Below are 19,692 nucleotides of genomic sequence, written 5' to 3' on the forward strand. Positions count from 1 at the left end.
CAATAATATATATAGCATTATTATGGAAGAAGATGGGGAGAAGGCGTTGACTGGAGGGTATTTTAATGTGTTTTGGCAGCATTCCCCCATCTCCTTTCATGTTGGTGATGGTGTTTGGGTTGGCTTCCCAACCCTCCCGGGAAGGGGGAGGTGGTGCGCAGGCGCGGGTCGATGCGTGGAGTGGGGGGAGCGCCCTGGGGGAGGAGGAACAGGAGCAGCAGCAGCGGCGGCGCCCAGGCCCGGCCCAGATTCAACCCTGACCCCCTCAGCCCATATCAGTCAGCGCCATGGCGGAGGCGGCTCGCAGTGAGGGGCCGGCCGCCGCAGTGCCCCAGGATCTGTTCAAGGAGGTGAAATTCTTCGCGGTGGGAGACATTGAGCAGCAGGTGAGGTTGTTTGGGGGGGGGGGGGACGGGGACTGAGGGGAAGGCCGGGGAGGCCTAAGGGTGGAAGAGGGGCTTAAATACATGGCGCCAGCCGCCTGGGCCTCCTCCTCCCCATTATTCCCCCTTCCTCCCCATTATTCCCCCTTCCTCCCCATTATTCCCCCTTCCTCCCCATTATTCCCCCTTCCTCCCCATTATTCCCCCTTCCTCCCCATTATTCCCCCTTCCTCTTGGGCTGCTGCAACTTTTAAACTCAAGATCTAACCCGGGAAGAAAATTGGGAAAAAAAGATTTAATTTCATATTTTTTTTTGAATGGTCTTATCTGGATTTGGTGTGAGAATGTTTCTCCTCTCCCTCCCTGTGTTATACAGTGAGGGAATTGTGTGTGTTTGTGTTCAGGGAGGGCTTTTGGATTCCCTGCCATGGAGTGGGGCCCAACCATGGGGAGTGCCAGGCTGGAGGGCATGCCAGCCTACTGTGGAGGGTAAAAATGGGGCACAGCCCACACTGGATAGAGAGTTCAACATTGGTCCAAACAGGCCAACAACAAAGGACTGAACTGGCTGACTTTTGGGCACGGTGTGGGATGTAACATTTTGCTTTTCTCACTGAGCCTGCTTTCTTCACACTTTTCTGCGTTTTAAAGATCAAGGAGCAAAGTGCTCCAGCTGAGGTTATCAAATGTCATTGCTTGTGTGTGTCCTGTTATCGGTTGTGAAATGGTTGAGTAAAGTGTTTAAATTTGGTGTTATGATCTGGCTTGCCTGCTGATGGTGTTTCTCTTCTCTCCCCCCCCCCCCCCCCCCCCCCCCATTATATGAAAAGATACAGGCAGTTGGCAGCTGCTTTGTTATTGGGAATGAGAATTACTGTGTGCAGGTGTGACGAGGAGGTCAGGGCAGTGATGAACTTGTGCAAACATTTAATTGAGATTACTGTGAAATATGAAACAGTATATTTTGTAACTAGTGCTCTTTTGATATTGTCCTGCACATATAGCAAGCCAAGACCTCAGTTTCTGCAATCGTCTGGGTTTGTGTGTCTAAATACAAGAATATCTTTTCAAAAGATTTTCAAATCTTTCTGTAGCAAGAGGTTCTGCAAAGCGCCTCCCCACATCAAATTACTAACACCGTCATGTGTTACAAACATAAACATTGGTGCGGCAGGGTGGCACATTGATATCTCACAGTGCCAGGGACCCGGGTTCGATTCCGACCTCGTGGAGTTTGAACGTTCTCCCCGTCTCTGCGTGGGGTTCATCCTGGTGTTCCGGTTTCCTCCCACAGTCCAAAGGTGTGCTGGTAGGTGGATTGGTCATGTGAAATTGTCCCTTAGGGTGGGGTTGCAGGAATAGTGTGGGGAATTGGGCCTCAGTAGGATGGCCTTTCAAAGGGTCAGTGCAGACTTGATGGGCTGAATGGCCTCCTTCTGCCTGTGTGGATTCTATGATTGTGCCAATTTCTGTGGGTTTATGTGATTGTGAAGCCTTGGACACTTTGTATATTATTCCTGATGCTTTTGTGCTTTCCTGCTAATTACATAAACTGGTAAACTGGGGGCTGGTTCAGCTCTGTTGGCTGAACAGCTGGTTTATGATGTAGAGTGAGGTCAACAGCACGGGTTCAATCCCTATGTCGGCTGAGGTTATTCATGAACGCCTGCCTCCTTAACTTTGCTCCTCGCCTGAGGCATGGTGATCCTCAGGTTAAATCGCCACCGTTCAGCGCCCCCCTCAAAGAGGAAAGCAGCCATTGGTGTCTTTTGGGACTTTGCTTACTTTACTTAAAGTAATAAGATAAATTAATAGGCTGTTCAGCCCCTCGAGCCTGGCTAGATGATTGATCTGATTGTGGCTATACCTCCATTTTCCGAGCTGTTCCCCTTAATTCGTAACTCCCATGTCAATCCAAAATCTGCCTCACTTAGCCTTGAAGATGCACAGTGACCCGGCCTCCAATGCTCTCTGGGGTAGTGATTCCAAAGGTGGACCACCCTGTTGGGAGGAGAAATTGCTCCTGATGACTTTAGAGGGAGACTCTTTATTCTGAAATTGGGCTCCCTGATTCTAGAGTCCCCCACAAGGAGAACCATCCTTTTAGTAACTACCTCATAAAGCCCCCTCAGAATTTTATGTTGCGATAAGATCACCCCTCATTCTTCTAAACACAAATGAGTATATGTCAAACCTTTGCCTATAAGACAGCCTCTTCATCACAGGGATCAGCCAGAGCATTCTCTGAACTGTTTTCAATATAAGTATATCCCTCCTTAAGTAAGGAGATCAAAACGAAATTCTCTACTCCAGGTGTGGAGTTTCCATGTTCTTCCGTGTCTATGTGGCTTCATTCAGATCCTCCGGTTTCCTCCCGCGTCCAAAGATGTTTAGGTTAGGTGGATTGGCCATGATGTGTTATGGCGATTGGGGGCCTATGTAGAGTGCCCTTTCAGAGGGTTGGTGCAGGCTCGATGGGCTGAATGGTCTGTTTCTGCACTGTAGGGATTCTACGGAAAGCATACAATATTTTGGCCTCAACTGCTTTCTGTAGCAGCGAATTCCACAGGCTCATCACCCTCGGTGAAGAAATTTCTCCTCATCTCAATCCTAAATAGTTTACCCCAGATCCTCAGACTGCGACCCCTAGTTCTGGACACACCACTATTGGGAACATCCTTCTTGCATCCTGTTAGAATTTTATAGGTTTATATGAGTGCCCCCTCATTCTTCTTAAGTCCAGCGAATATAATCCTAACCAACTCAATTTCTCCTCGTAGTCAGACCTGCTATCCCAGGAATCGGTGGGATAAACCTTTGCTGAACTCCTTCTGGGGCAAGAACACCATTCCTCATAAGGAGACCAAAACTGCACACACTATTCCGGGTGTGGCCCCACTAAGGTCCTGTATTTTTGCAGCAAGATATCCCTGCTCCTGTACTCGTATCCTCTCGCTATGAAGGCCAACATACAATTTGCCGCCTTTACTACCTGCATGCTAACCTTCAGCGACTGGTGTACGAGGACACCCAGATCTCGTTGCACATTCCCTTCTCCTAATTTATGGCCATTCAGATAGTCTACCGTCACGTTTTTTGCTACCAAAGTGCATAACCTCACGTTTATCTAAATTATATCTGCCCACTCATTCCAACTTGTCCAAATCATATTGAAGGATCTCTGCATCCTCCTCAGAGCTCACCCTCCCACCCAGCTTTGTGTCATCTGCAAATTTGGAGATACACTCAAGTACACTCATCTAAATTATTAAATTATACAGTGAATAGCTGGGGTCCCAGCACTGATCCCTGCGGTACCCCACTAGTCACTGACTGCAATTTGGAAAAAGACCTGTCTATGCCTACTCTTTGTTTTCTGTCTGCCAACCAGTTTTCTAGCCATCTCAATACACTGCCCCTAATTCCATGCACTTTAATTTTACACTCTAATCTCTTGTGTAGGATTTTGCTGAAAGCCTTCTGACAATCCAAATAAATCACATCCAGTCGCTTCCCCACGTCACCTCCACCAGTTACATGGAAAATTCCAGTAGAATTTGTCAAGCATGATTTCCTTTCATAAATCCACGCTGACTCTGTCCGATCCTGCCACTGTTTTTCAAGTGCTCTGCTTTAGAATCTTTGATAATGGATTCTAGAATTTTCCCCACTACCGATGTCAGGCTGACTGGTCTATGATAGTGGGGTTCAATTACTTACCCTCCAATCTGCAGGAACTGTTCCACAGCCTATAGAATCTTGGAAGATGACCACCAATAGAACATAGAACAGTACAGCACAGAACAGGCCCTTCGGCCCTCGATGTTGTGCCGAGCAATGATCACCCTACTCAAACCCACGTATCCACCCTATACCTGTTACCCAACAACCCCCCCCCCCCTTAACCTTACTTTTTAGGACACTACGGGCAATTTTAGCATGGCCAATCCACCTAACCCGCACATCTTTGGACTGTGGGAGGAAACCGGAGCACCCGGAGGAAACCCACGCACACACGGGGAGGACATGCAGACTCCGCACAGACAGTGACCCAGCCGGGAATCGAACCTGGGACCCTGGAGCTGTGAAGCATTTATGCTAACCACCATGCTACCCGTGCTGCCCGATGCATCCACTATTTCTAGAGCCACTTCCTTAAGTACTCTGAGGTGTAGATTATCAGTCCCTGGAGATTTATCAGCCTTCAATTGCATCAATTTTCCCAATACTGATCTCTTTCAGTTCCTCCTGCTCACTAAACCCTGTGTTCCCCAACTTTTCTGGTATCTTATTTGTGTCCTCATTTTGTGAAGACAGAACCAAAGTTATGTATTTAGTTGGTCAACAATTTCTTTGTTCCCTATTATAAATTCCCCTTTTCTGGCTGTAATGGACCTACATTCGTCTTCACCAATCTCTTTCCCTTCACATACCTATAGAACTTTTTACAGTCAATTTTTATGTTCCCTGCAAGCTCATTCTATTTTCCCCTTAATCGATCCCTTGGTCCTCTTTTGCTGAATTTTAAACTGCTCCCAATCCTCAGACCTGTAATTTTTCCCAGCCAATTTAATGCTTCTTCCTTGGATCTAATACTATCTCTAATTTCCCTTGTAAGCCATCGATTGACCATCTTTCCCATTTTATTTATGCGCCAGACAGGAATATTTTTGCAGTTCACCTACTCGCTCCTTGAATGTTTGCCGGTGCCTATCTACCGTCACCCCTTTAAGTAGCGTTCCCCATTCAATCCTAGCCAACTCATGCTTCATACCATTGTACTTCCCTTTATTTAGATTCAGGATCCAAGTCTCCGAATCCACCAGATCACTCTCCATCTTGATAAAGAATTCTATCCTGATGGGCGCCCATCCCCAAGGGGGTCTCGCACAATTAGATTGCCAATTATTTATTTTTCATTACACAATACCCAGTCTAGTCTCATTCGTTTCCCCTCTACTATTTTTTGAAACTGTGTCTAAGTTCCTTCTTCCCTTTTATTCATTCTGCTTTTCATCTGTTCTTGGGGTGATGTCTCCTACTGTGAAGGCAGATGTAAAATGCTGGTTCAAAGTCCCTGCCATTTTCTACTTCCCTATTAATTCACTCATCTCATCCTCAAAGGGGCCAGCATTCAGCGCGCTCCCCTTTTAAAAATCCATCTGTGGAAGCTTTTACTGTCTGTTTGTTGTTTTCTCTCAGTCCAGTTTCTCTCTCCTTTTATTTTTGGTAGTCCTGCTTTGGTTTCTAAAAGATTCCCAGCCTTCTGGGGCAAATACTGACCATTGCAGCAGTGTGTATCCTTTCAATCTTAACATCCTGAGTTCACCCCGGCTGTTACATCCATCTTCCTTTCCCGATGGAATGTAATTTTTGTTGAGGTCAATGAAATATCTCCTTCAGTGTGTATGAAGGAAAGCACACTTCATACACCCATGTCTTTGGGGATAAGTGTGTGCTAGTTTGAAGAGTTTGATAATCTGGAGTTTCCCTCCAAAGCCTGACTACAAGAGATTTCAATGATGTATTTTCGGACGAATTGGAGCTAGGTGTTTGGCCGTGTTTAGCGATAGACTTTCCAGGAGCCCTGCTATCCAGTTGCCACTATCCTGCTGTGTTCCAGCTCTAATTTTACTGCCGTCCTGGTTGAAATGGTAAATGTTTAACCCGTGGTAAACCCGGGAACGTAACTATTATAAAGCATCCGCATTCCTCTCACACAAAACCTGGAGTTGGTTTATTAGACTTGGTGGGTGCTGTTAGTGTTAAAGCACCTCTTTGTTGCTGTTTTGACAGCTTGCTGTTAAATTGCTTTAATTGGTGTAATTAAACACGCATTTTAAATGCTGTATCTCTTCAGCTGTACACAGGCAAAGTTCTCCTTGCATTGTTTTCTTGTTGTATTTCCTTACCCAATGGTGTGCAGTTTTGTTTTTGAGTCCGGCTCGGATGTTACAACTTGCTCTAATGATGGTCCTGCTGGGTGTTCCGGTAAATTAATAACCCGGTTGCTGGTAGCCACTGGCTCCGGGTCGACTAATGGCTGAAAGTGGGTAGGGGGTGGAGACAAACCCTTCAAGAAGTGGCTAAGCCAGGGGTGGGCAAACTTTTCCGTGCAAGGGCCACATTCAGAAATTCACAATTCACAAAGGGCCGCATAGTATATTAAGTAAAATAATTACTTCACCCGGTTATGATTCTGGGCGCCTCATATAGAACATAGAACAGTACAGCACAGAACAGGCCCTTCGGCCCTCGACGTTGTGCCGAGCAATGATCACCCTACTCAAGTCAACGTATCCACCCTATACCAGTAAGTAACCCAACAGCCCCCCCCCCCTATTAACCTTAAAAAAAAATTTAAAAAAAAAAAATAAAAATTTTTTTAAACAATTTTTTTTTTTTTTTTTAATGACTTGGTGGGCCGCAGAAATACCTTTGGCGGGCCGCATGCGGCCCGCGGGCTGTAGTTTGCCCACCCCTGGGCTAAGCTAACCCTTGAACGGCGACCACAACCTCCAAGTGGTGACAGAGCCACTGTATATAAAAGACACACAAATAGGCCGTTCGGCCCAAACAGTTCATGCCGGTGTTTATGATGCACACACGCCTCCTCTTAAAACACCCCTCCCCCAGCTTCCCTTGTCAGCTGACGGTACCATCCTAGCGGAGAAAGAATTAGAACACTAGGTGCTTGTCCAGCTTCCCCGCAACTAAGACAAATAAATTAGTCAGAAAAAGATAGCTCAAGTGAATGGGCAAAAATCTGACAAATGAAGTATAATGCAGGCAAATGTGAAATTGTGCATTTTGGCAGGGAGAATAATAAAGAAGCTTATTAGCCAAAACAATGGAGCTTTACAGTACAGAAAAAGGCCCTTCAGCCTATCGTATCTGCACCAGCCGACAAGCACCTTTCTATCTATCTTAGTCCCATTTTCAAACACTTGGCCCCGTAGCCTTGTATTCTGTAGTGTTTCAAGGGCTCGCGGTTAGCACCGCTGCCTCACAGAGGTTCAATTCCAGCCTTGGATGGCTGTGTGGAGTCTGCACGATCTCCCCATGTCTGCGTGGGTTTCCTGCGGGTGCTCCGGTTTTTTGGTCCCACAGTCTAAAGATGTGCAGGTTAGGTGGATTTTCAGGGTGTGGGCCTAGGAGACTTGGTGGGCTGAATGCACTGTCGGGATTTTTATACTTTATTTGTTCACGGGATGCGGGCATTTCTGGTTTTTATTGCCCTTAAAAGTCAACCACATTGATGTGGATCTGCAGTCACATGTCGGCCAAACCAGGCCAAATCAGAGTTCCTTCCTAAAGGGCATTAGTGAACCAGATGGGTTTTTATGCCAATTGATAATGGTTTCTTGGCACCATGCGACTTTTAATTCCAGATTTCTTGCTATCGACCCTCCTAATAACCCCAGCCTAACCAGCCTCTCTTCATAGCTGAAAAGCTCCAGCCCTGGCAACATCTTCTGCTTCCTTTCTAGTGCACATCCTTCCTATAGTGTGGTGATCAGAACAGCACACGATCCTCTAGCTGTGGTCTAACGAGCGTTTTATACAGCTCCATAATAACATCCCTGCTCTTAGGCTCTGTGCCCCGGCTAATAAAGGCAAGTATTCCATATGCTTTCTTAACCACCTTATCTACCTATCCTGCAGCCTTCAGGGATCTTTGGATGTGCACCCCGAGATCCCCTGGTCCTCTGTACTTTCTAGCGTCCTACCATCCCACCCCCGGGGCGGCGAGCAACTCCTCAAATACGGTCACAAACATCCCCCACCTTTTCTCAAACCCCCCTGCAGAGCCTCTTAACTCATGCTTTATGTTCTCAAACCACAGGAAGTTGTACAGGTCAACCAACCAAGTCGACTGCCACTCCAGTAAAATTTGCCGCCGATCAGAGGTGAAGGCCACGACGGGCCTTCCTCCTCTCCATGAGCTCCGGCTTTTCTGAAACCCCAAATATCGCCACCAAAGGTCCACCTCCTCCTCCACTATTCTGGCTAAGACACATAAACACTCACGCCCAGAATCTTCCCAATTTTTTTGCAACCCCAAAACATGTGCGCATGATTCGCTGGCCCCCGCCCACACCTCTCACACTCATCTGCTACCCCCTGCACGGTAGCACAGTGGGTAGCACTGTTGCTTCACAGCTCCATGGTCCCAGGTTCGATTCCTGTCTTGTATCACTGTCTGTGTGGGGTCTGCACGTTCTCCCGTGTCAGCGTGGGTTTCCTCCGGATGCTCTGGTTTCTTCCCACAAGTCCCGAAAGACTTAGTGAATTGGACATTCTGAAATCTCCCTCAGTGTACCCGAATAGGCGCCGGAGTGTGGCGACTAGGGGATTTTCACAGGAACTCCATTGCAGTGTTAATGTAGCCTGTTTGTGACAAAGATTATTATTATGAAATAATCCACTCATTCTCGTCTGAATCATATGCGCCCTGTGCACTACCTTAAACTGTAGCAGGCTCATCCTTGCACAAGAGGAGGTCCCGTTTACCCTTCGCAGTGCCTCACTCCATATTGCCCAATTGATCTCCAATCTCAAGTCCGCTTCCCATTTCTCCTTGATCTTCACTCCCTGTTCCCCCAGCCACTTGGACATATATCCCTAATTCTTCCCTTCCCTTCCACATCCGGAAGCAGCAGTCACTTCTGCAGGGTGATCACCTCTCACTTTTTGAGGTTAAATTCCATTTGCCACTGTCTTGCCCATCTGATCAGCCCGTCTATATCATCCTATAATCTAGGATTTCCTCCTTGCTATTTACCGCACCACCCATTTTTGTGTCACCTGCAAATGGTGAGCGATTGCAGAGCTCTGGGATGCAGGGGGGATCTGGGTGTCTTAGTTGCTGAATCACAGAAGGCTAGTATGCAGGTACAGCAAGTAATTAAGAAAGCTAATAGAATGTTAGGGGCAGCAGGGTATCATGGTGGTTAGCATAAATGCTTCACAGCTCCAGGGTCCCAGGTTTGATTCCCGGCTGGGTCACTGTCTGTGTGGAGTCTGCACGTCCTCCCCCTGTGTGCGTGGGTTTCCTCCGGGTGCTCCGGTTTCCTCCCACAGTCCAAAGATGTGCGGGTTAGGTGGATTGGCCATGCTAAATTGCCCGTAGTGTCCTAATAAAAGTAAGGTTAAGGGGGAGGTTGTTGGGTTACGGGTATAGGGTGGATACATGGGTTTGAGTAGGGTGATCATGGCTCGGCACAACATTGAGGGCCGAAGGGCCTGTTCTGTGCTGTACTGTTCTATGTTCTATGTTACCATTTATTGTGATGGGAATTGATTACAAAAGTAAGGGGATTGTGCTTCAGTTGCACAGGGTGTTGGTGAGACCACATTTGGAGTATTGTATCCAGAATTGGTCGTCTTATTTAAGGAAAGATGTAAATGCATTGGAAGTAGTTCAGAGAAGGTTTGGGGAATGGGCAGGTTGTCTTCTGAGGAAAGGTTGGAGAGGTTAGGTTTGTATCCACTAGAGTTTGGAATAGTGAGAGGCGGCTTGATCAAAGTCTAGAACCCTGCGGGGTATTGATGGACTGGATGTGGCGAGGGTGGTTCCTCTTGTTGGAGAATCTAAAATTAGGGGTCACTGTTTTTTTTAAACAAAAAAGGGGGCTGCTCACTTGAGATGGATATGAGGGAAAATGTTTTGTTTCATAGGCTCCCGAGTCCCTGAAAGTCTCTTCCTCAAAAGGCAGTGGAAGCGGAATCTTTGAATATTTTTTAAGGCAGAACCGGATCGATTGTTGGTTAACAGGGAAGGTTATCGGGAGGTAGGCAGGAATGTGGGGCTGATGTTAGAGTCAGATTAGCTGTGGTCTTGTTAAATGGCAGAGCAGGCTCGAGGGGCCGAGTGGCCACCTCCTGCTCCGATTTGATATGTTGATAAATGGGAATGGGTGGTTTGACCAAAATTTTCCTGTTGCTGAGAGGAACCAGTAGTTTCTCCCAAACTAACCTATTCCTCTAGCAGGGGAATCCAGGACTCCGGGGGAACATGGGCCGGGGTTCTCTCAAATCCCGGGCAAGTGTTGACGCCAGCGTCAACGGGCCTCCAGGCCCAGACATTCACCCCTTCCGAGGGGGCTAGAACGCCACCGGAGTGCTGTCCGTAGCTCCTGTGCCAAAAGTTGGCGCGCCACGGCCGTCTGCATGCCGGCCCCCAGGCAATATGGCGGAGCCCTACAGAGGCCCGGCGCGGATGAATATAGGCCCCCACTCGGATTGAGCCCACCCGCCGATCGCTTGCCCCCGATTGCGGGCCTGGGCCTGGCCACCGTGGAGGCCCCCCCCCCCCAAAAACCAGGACGACCCCTGCAGCCAGAATGCCGAGGTCCCACTGGGTAGGACCATGCGTAAACGACGCCAGCGGGACTTGGCGGCCCGTCGAGCGAGGAGAATCGCCGACTGGCATCGGAGTGGCACGGCGCGATTCGCAATCCCCCCCGGGCGATTCTCCGACCCGGCGCAGGATTGGAGAATCCCGGCCATGGTCTTTAGAATAAGAGTCAGATCTTTCAGGAAAGAGACCTGGGTGTGCTAGTGCGTGAGTCACAGAAAGTTGGTTTACAGGTGCAACAGGTGATTAAGAAGGCAAATAGAATTTTGTCCTTCATTACTCGAGGGATGGAGTTTAAGATTAGGGAGGTTTTGCTGCAATTGTATAAAGTGCTAGTGAGGCCACATCTGTAATATTGTTCAGTTTTGATCTCCTTACCTGAGAAAGGACATTCTGACGCTGGAGGGTGTGCAGAGGAGATTCATTAGGTTAATCCCAGAGTTAAAGGGGTTGGATTACGAGGAAAGGTTGAGTAGACTGGGACTGTACATGTTGAATTTAGAAGGATGCGGGGCGATCTTATAGAAACATATAAAATTATGAAGGGAATAGATAGGATAGATGCGGTCAGATTGTTTCCACTGGGTGCTTAGCCTCAAAATAAGGGGAAGTAGATTTAGGACTGAGCTTCGGAGGAACTTCTTTACCCAAAGGGTTGTGAATCTATGGAATTCTTGCCAAGTGAAGCAGTTGAGGCTCCTTCATTAAATGTTTTTAAGATGAAGATAGTTTTTTGAAGAATAAAGGGATTAAGGGTTATGGTGTTCGGGCTGGAAAGTGGAGCTGAGTCCAAAAAAGATCAGCCATGATCTAATTGAATGGCGGAGCAGGCTCGAGGGGCCAGATGGCCTACTCCTGCTCCTTGTTCTTATGTTCTTATGTTCTTATGAACAACATTAGCAAACGTTTCTTCGTGCAAAGGATGGTAGAAGTTTGGAACTGTCTTCTGCAAACGGGCAATTGCTGCTCGATCAAATGTTAATTCTGCGAGTGCTACGGTTTTTTTTTATTAACCTACGGTATTAGGGGATAAGGGAGAAAGTGAATGCACAAAGTTAGATCATAGGTCAGCCATGATCTCATTGAGTGGTGGAACAAGCTCAAGCGGCTAAATGACCTTTTGGTACTTTAGTGAGGAGGATTGTCGCAGGGACCGCTAATGATTTCTAATGTTTCAGTTAACATTTGCGGCTTCTGATTTTTTTTTCTTTCCTGTTGCTTGAAAAATGAATTCTGCGAGGCTGGTCATCCGGTGGATTTGCAGATTAATGGAATTGTACTTCGCTTGCAACACACCCCAGTTGTGCTTTTAACATGGTGATTTAAACATGGGAAACTTCAAGAGCGTGGCCAAATTAAATAGGGAGAGAATCTTAAACTCTCACCAGAGGGAAGCATCTCTGAACACTAGTAGAGCTGAAAGATGACGGGTCACATCTTCCTGAGGGCCCGCCTCCTTGGGTCTTACAAGAGATGGCTGTAGAGATAGTGGATGCATTGGTTGTAATCTTCTAAAACTCCGTAGATTCTCGAGAGGCCCCTGCAGATTGGAAAACCTCCATTCGAAAAAGGACAAAGAAACAGAAAGCAAGAAACTCCAGGCCAGTTAGTCTGACTTCAGTTATTGGGGAAAAGAGCTGGATTCCATTATTACAGAGGAAATAGCAGGACATTTCGAAAATCATAACGCAAGTCAAGAAAGGGAAATAGCGGTTTACTAATTGCTTAGAATTCATTGAGAATATGACGAGCAGGGTGAATAAAGGGGAGGCGGTAGATGTAGTCAATTTGGATTTTCAACAGGTTCCACATAAAAGGTTACTACAAAAGATGAGAACTCGGGGTGCTGAGGGTGATCTATTAGTATGAAAGGGGTTTGGCTAACTTACAGGAAACAGAGGGTTGGGATAAAATGGGCCATGTTTGAGTTGGCAGATTGTAACTGGTTGACTGCCACAGTAGCATCTGACCGATGTGTTTATTCCACCACAGAAGGGAATCTAGCCTCAACTGTTTTTAAGTTTGGTACTGGTAATGTTTGCTCCTTTTTGTATAGATGTTTTCCAGTGGGTTTTACTGCTTGGACCAGGACCCTAGTGGCTGGGGTTTGGTTGCCTTCTCGCATCAGTTTGTGGAGTTGGAAAAGGTACTTCTAACAGGAGGATCATGTGAAGGTTGCAGTTTCCCTCGCGGCTTCTACTTGCTTCACTTTGCTCTGGTTTTCCCAACACCAGAGTACTGTCACTCGAGTAGGCTCAGGGGCCAACACATAATCGTGGTCGATATTACTCTCCAAGGCGGTCATGAGGTTGGTTTCTGGGATGTTGGTCCACAGGGGGGAACATCCTCCTTGAAGAACACCACCGGCTGTCTGCTGATGAAGAATTTCCACTGGTGCTGGACATCGAACAAATCCCCCACGTGTTCGTCTGAAATCCCTACAGAACGCAGTCCACACCCTATGAATTGGCGACAACCCACCCTCAGCATGACACACCTCCAGCTTGATGGCGAATATCAGCAACAGCAGCCTGGCAAACTGACTCACGGAAACTCTGATAAACCCTGAACTGCCCAAGGATGGGCCGGAGATGGTGCAGTCACTTGCCCCAGGTGAGGAACGGCACAAAGTGTGACTGATCATCCAAAATCAGACAGTTCGATTCCCGTACCAGCCTCCCCGAACAGGCGCCGGAATGTGGCGACAAGGGGCTTTTCACAGTAACTTCATTTGAAGCCTACTCGTGACAATAAGCGATTTTCATTTCTTTTCATTTCATTTCGCTCATACACTGAACCTCCGCCCTAAGAGAGACATTGCCGCTGGCACCGCGACAATTCACACTGTGCCGACGGAAGCCGTCGAATTGACTGTTAACCTCGGCATCAAATTAGATTACTTCCCCAGCCGTGTGGGAGAATTAAAAACAGAACTGTTATGAAACTGATGTTGAAGAACTGATCTTGATATTGGTCAAAGCAAGGCGATTTCACCTTTAGGTCAACTTGGCAATAGAGCTGAAAGACGGGGGAAAATTGACTCCCACCTCAATGTGAAGTGCATGTGAATTTTATCTGCTCTTTTTACAATAGAACACTGTTGCAGAAGCTTATGTGCTGGCAGGGACCCGCAAAACATTTGTGGTGAAATTAGTGTCTGAATTGCAACAGCACTTCTTCAAATCCCCCATTCCCTGCTGCCCCGTTATTCCCATGTCATGCCCATCCCAAACGCTGTGGATCTCCAGAATCTCAGAATGGTCACAGCATAGGTTCCAGTCTGTACCAGGCCCATTTGAGCATTGTTGTAGCTATTCCAGTTATACAGGAGTAAAAGCAAAATATTGCGGATGCTGCAAATCTGAAATAAAGTGCTGGGAAAACGTAGCAGGCCGGGTAGCATCTGTGGAGAAAGAAACATAGTTAACGTTTCAGTCTCAATGTGACTCCAAATCAGACAGGTTACGAACATACCAAATGGGAGGAGGAACAGGCCATTCGCCTCCTCGAGCATGCTTTGCCATTCAATAGAACCGTGGCTGATCTGTTTGTGTTTCGAATTCCACATTCCCATTTCCTCCCCACAGCCTTCGATTCCCTCGCCTGGCAAGGATTTGATCTACCTCTGCCTGAAAAAAAAAAGCAAATGACCTTCCGGGGCAGAGTTCCAAATTGGCACAACCTCCTGAGGGGAAAGAAATTCTCCTCATCCCTGTCCTAAAAGGGCCGACCACTCATTTTTTGAAATTGTGTCCCTCAGTTTTGAATTCGCCCACAAGAGGAACACGTCCTTTCCGCGTCCACCCTGTCAATTCAATCAAGTCACTCCTCACTCTTCTAAACTCCAGTGGAAACCTTTCCTGAAAAGGCAACCCGCTCATTTCAGGAATCAGTCTGGTAAACCTCCTCTGAACTGCCTCCCAACGCATTTAATAATAATAATAATCGCTTATTGACACAAATAGGCTTCAATGAAGTTACTATGGAAAGCCCCTAGTTGCCACATTCCGGTGCCTGTTCGGGGAGGTCGGTACGGGAATTGAATCCGTGCTGCTGGCCTTGTTCTGCATTACAAGCCAGCTGTTTAGCCCACTGTGCTAAACCAGCCTCCATTTCACATCCTTCCCTAAATAAGCATCAGTTCTGAAGAAAAGTCACATTGGGCTCGAAATGCGAAGGGTCCGGGGGTGTATTGAGAGATACCTCGAGGCCAATGATAACGGGGAGGTTCGGGTGGGGACGGTCTGGGAGGCATTGAAGGCGGTGATGAGGGGGGAATTGATCTCCATCCGAACCCATAGGGAGAGGGGGGAGCAGAGGGAAAGGGAAAGACTGATAGGGGAGATGGTGCAGGTGGATAGGAGGTATGCGGAGGCCCCAGAGGGGGGATTGCTGGGGGAGAGGCGTAGCCTTCAGGCCAGATTTGACCTACTGACGACTAGAAAGGCGGAAGCCCAGTGGAGGAAAGCACAGGGGCGGTGTATGAACTCGGGGAGAAGGCGAGCAGGATGCTGGCGCACCAGCTCCGGAAGCGAGACGCGGCCAGGGAGATTGGGGGAGTGAGGGATAGTGCCGGGAAGGTGGTGCGGAGGGGGGTAGAGGTCAATGGGGTCTTCAGGGACTTTTATGGGGAACTGTACCGGTCTGAGCCCCCGGTGGAGGAGGGTGGAATGGGGCGCTTCCTGGACAGGCTGCGTTTCCCGAGGGTGGAAGAGGAGCGGGTGGAGGGACTAGGGGCGCCAATCGAGTTGGAGGAGGTTGTCAAAGGGATAGGGAACATGCAGTCGGGGAAGGCGCCGGGGCCGGACGGGTTTCCGGCGGAATTCTATAAAAAGTATTTGGACCTGTTGGGCCCCCTGTTGGTCCGGACCTTTAACGAGGCATGGGAGGGGGGGGGCTTTGCCACCAACTATGTCGCGGGCGCTGATTTCCTTGATCCTGACGTGGAACAAGGACCCTCTGCAGTGTGGATCATATAGGCCGATTTCGTTGCTGAACGCCGACGCTAAGCTGCTGGCAAAGATCCTGGCAACTAGAATAGAGGATTGTGTGCCGGGGGTCATACATGAGGACCAGACGGGGTTTGTGAAGGGAAGGCAGCTGAACACAAATGTGCGAAGACTCCTCAATGTCATTATGATGCCGGCGGTGGAAGGGGAGGCGGAGATAGTGGTGGCGTTGGATGCGGAGAAGGCCTTCGATAGGGTGGAGTGGGAGTACTTGTGGGAGGTGTTGGAGAGGTTCGGGTTTGGGGTGGGGTTTATTCGGTGGGTGAGGCTGCTCTACGAGGCCCCAATGGCAAGTGTAGCCACGAATAGGAGGAGGTCGGAGTACTTTCGGCTGCATCGGGGGACGAGATAGGGGTGCCCCCTGTCCCCCTTGCTCTTCGCGTTGGCAAATGAGCCCCTGGCTATGGCATTGAGGGAGTCAGGGAACTGGAGGGGCATGGTGCGGCGGGGGGGGGGGGGGGGGGGGGGAGGAGCATCGAGTGTCACTGTACGCGGACGACCTGCTGCTGTATGTGGCGGACCCGGTGGGGGGGGATGCCGGAGGTGATGAGGATCCTTGGGGAATTCGGGGGTTTCTCGGGGTATAAGTTGAACATGGGCAAGAGCAAGGTGTTTGTGGTGCACCCGGGGGATCAAGAGGAGGGGATTGGTAGGCTCCCACTGAAGCAGGCAGGGAAGAGCTTCAGGTACCTAGGGGTCCAGGTGGCTGGGAGTTGGGGGGCCCTGCACAAGCTCAACCTCACAAGGTTGGTGGAGCAGATGGAGGAGGAGTTTAAGAGGTGGGATATGTTACTGCTGTCACTGGTGGGGAGGGTGCAGTCCGTCAAGATGACGGTGCTCCCGAGGTTTTTGTTTTTGTTCCAGTGCCTCCCCATCTTTATCCAAAAGGCCTTTTTCAGGAGGGTCAACAGCAGTATTACGGGATTTGTGTGGGCGCATGGGACTCCAAGGGTTTGAAGAGTGTTCCTGGAACGAGCCAGGGATAGGGGGGGGCTGGGGTTGCCCAACCTCTGTGGGTACTACTGGGCAGCCAACGCAGCGATGGTGCGTAAGTGGGTAATGGACGAGGGAGGGGCAGCATGGAAGAGGATAGAGGCGTCGTCATGTGTGGGCACGAGCCTGGAGGCGCTGGTAACGGCGCCGTTGCCGCTCCCTCCAACGAGGTATACCACGAGCCCGGTGGTGGCGGCTACCCTCAAAATTTGGGGGCAATGGAGACGGCACAGAGGAGAAATGGGGGGGCTTGATGGAGGCCCCGATACGGGGGAACCATCAGTTTGTCCCAGGGAGCATTGATGGCGGATTCCGGGGCTGGCACAGGGGAGGGGTTAGGAGGTTGAGGGACCTTTTTGTGGAGGGGAGGTTCGCGAGCTTGGGGGAGTTAGAGGGGAAGTTTGGGCTCCCCCCGGGGAGCATGTTTAGGTACATCCAGGTGAGGGCGTTTGCCAGGCAGCAGGTGGAGGGGTTCCCCTTGCTGCCCCCACGGGGGGTGCGGGATAGGGTGCTCTCGGGGGTGTGGGTCGGAGGAGGGAGGAACTCGGACATATACCGGGTGATGCAGGAGGTAGACGAGGCCTCGGTGGAGGAACTGAAGGGTAAATGGTAAGAGGAGCTGGGTGAGGAGATTGAGGAGGGGACATGGGCGGATGCCCTGGAGAGAGTGAATTCCTCCTCTTCCTGTGCGAACCTTAGCCTCATACAGTTCAAGGTGCTGCATAGGGCCCACATGACGGGGACAAGGATGAGTAGGTTCTTCGGGGGCGAGGACAGGTGTGCTAGGTGCTCGGGGAGCCCAGCGAACCACGCCCATATGTTTTGGGCGTGCCCAGCGTTGGGGGACTTTTGGAAGGGGGTAGCAAAGACGGTGTTGAGGATGGTGGGATCCAGGGTCGAGCCAGGCTGGGGACGCGCAATTTTTGGGGTGGCAGTGGAGCCGGGAGTGCAGGAGGCGATAGAGGCCGGGGTCCTGGCCTTTGCGTCCCTAGTAGCCCGGCGGAGGATCTTGCTCCAATGGAAGGATGCGAGGCCCCCAAGCGTGGAGGCCTGGATCTCGGGTATGGCGGGGTTCATTAAATTGGAGAGGGTGAAATTTGCCCTGAGGGGATCAGTACAAGGGTTTTTCAGGCGGTGGCAGCCGTTTCTGGACTTCCTGGCGGAACGGTAGGGAAATAGGCCGACAGCAGCAGCAGCCCGGGGGGGGGGGGTTAAGGATTGGGGGGAGGGAGAACTGTGTACATGGGTTTGTGGCGGGTGCTATCTCCCTCTTGTTTGTTTCTGTTTTTCTTCCTTTTTTTTTACTTTGTTGCTGTTTTTTCTTTTTGTTTGAAGTTGCTATTGAAGCTGGGGGGGTATTGTTCATGGGGTGTTACCGCAGTTGTATGTTAATAGAGCTAAGATGTTTATATTTTGTATTTTATTTTGTAAAAATTTCAATAAAAAAAAAAGAGAGTGCTGATTGCAGTTCTGCACTATTCGAATAAATGTGGTAGATTTACTTTTCACTTGCATGACTGCAGCACGAAGTTGCTTATCATGGTCAGGCTGAGTAACAGGATAGCACAGCGTTTAGCACTGTTGCTTCATAGTGCCAGGGTCCCAGGTTTGAATCCCGGCTTGGGTCACTGTCTGTGTGGAGTCTGCACGTTCTCCCTGTATCTGCGTGGGTTTCCTCCGGGTGCTCCTGTTTCCTCCCACAAGTCCCGAAAGACATGCTTGTAAGGTGAATTGGACATTCTGAATTCTCCCTCTGTGAAACCGAACAGGCGCCGGAATGTGGCGACAAGGAGCTTTTCGTAATAATTTCATTTCAGTGTTAATGTAAGCCTACTTGTGAGAATAATAAAGATTAACTTATTAACACAAGGGTTTGTGTGTGTGTTATATATGTATTAAAAAATGCTTATTGTTGAGGCCTGCTGACTGATTTAATCGCAGCAATCCATTAATTTTAAAGCATTGCCTCTGACACTATTCCAATCTTCCATTTAGCAGGCTAATGATTGTGAATGTGTTCTTAGTGGAGTTGAAATGACTTCTGTTTACTGTCTGATGGTGGTGGGTATATTCCAGGAGGTTGGGTTTGGCGTACGCATGTTGTCAAACAGCCAGCTCACTAGCCTTTCACCAAGTCCTGAGAAGTTCCACCAGCTGTTTCGTGCAGCTTATCTGTGCTGGGTACCGCAATATTTGCAATTGCACCAACTCAGTGAAATATCTGACCATTTGCTTCATGTTGACTCTTCTCATGACCGATGCACGTATCTGATCAATTTGCGGCTGAAGAAATGACGACTTTCATGGTGTTCATTCCGAATGTGTGCTTCATCCAGCAGGCTGTGCTATGGAGCACTGTTCCACTGCTTGTCTTGCGCAAACGGAAGCTCGTCCTCCACCTACATATCTTTTTTTAAAGTTGATAGATCTGTATGTTAAGCAGAAAGTTAGAGCTGGTCCTTCAACAGGAAACTTACTCTTATCAATGTTGCCTTCTTCGGCCATCGCTCACTATCGAGTATGATTGTCCACCACTTGGCAGGTGTTTCCGGGAGGTGGGATTGGCCCTTCGACTCTGGATCGCGGATATTCCTTTCTCAGGCTCCTTTTTCTATTGCTGTCGGGTGTCCTGGAGAATTGTGTCCCTTCAGTCAGGAGGTTCCTCCAAGTAGGTCTCTTCTGAGAAAGGGTCTCCCAGGCATTGAGATCTGTGTTGCATTTGCTCAAGGACTAGAGTCTTCGACGACTGTGAGATCTGTGCTAATACCAGGACCCTCATGTAAAAGGCAGTCGTCCTCCCACCTCTTCTATGCAGCTGAGAAACTTAGACGACATACAAGTGCCTCCTCAAGGCCATGGAGAGCTGCCATCAATCAACTTGCCTGAGACAGATTCTCCACATCAACTGGGAGGACAGTCGTAACAAAGTCAGTGTCCCTGAATGAGC

The 19,692-nt window shown here is 49.0% G+C and overlaps 1 protein-coding gene across 1 annotated transcript in view; it reads left to right on the forward strand.

Annotated features, from left to right (window-relative positions):
- The first annotated feature begins 216 nt into the window (after positions 1-216).
- Positions 217-19,692, forward strand: part of paxip1 (PAX interacting (with transcription-activation domain) protein 1) — a 127,501-nt gene continuing 108,025 nt past the window's right edge. The window contains exon 1 of the mRNA XM_038798403.1: positions 217-386. Coding sequence (XP_038654331.1) covers positions 288-386 — 99 coding nt within the window. The 5' untranslated portion in view covers positions 217-287. The remainder of the gene's footprint in view (positions 387-19,692) is intronic.

The sequence above is a fragment of the Scyliorhinus canicula genome, chromosome 5 (assembly GCF_902713615.1).
Source record: "Scyliorhinus canicula chromosome 5, sScyCan1.1, whole genome shotgun sequence".
In the NCBI taxonomy this organism is placed as follows: domain Eukaryota; kingdom Metazoa; phylum Chordata; class Chondrichthyes; order Carcharhiniformes; family Scyliorhinidae; genus Scyliorhinus; species Scyliorhinus canicula.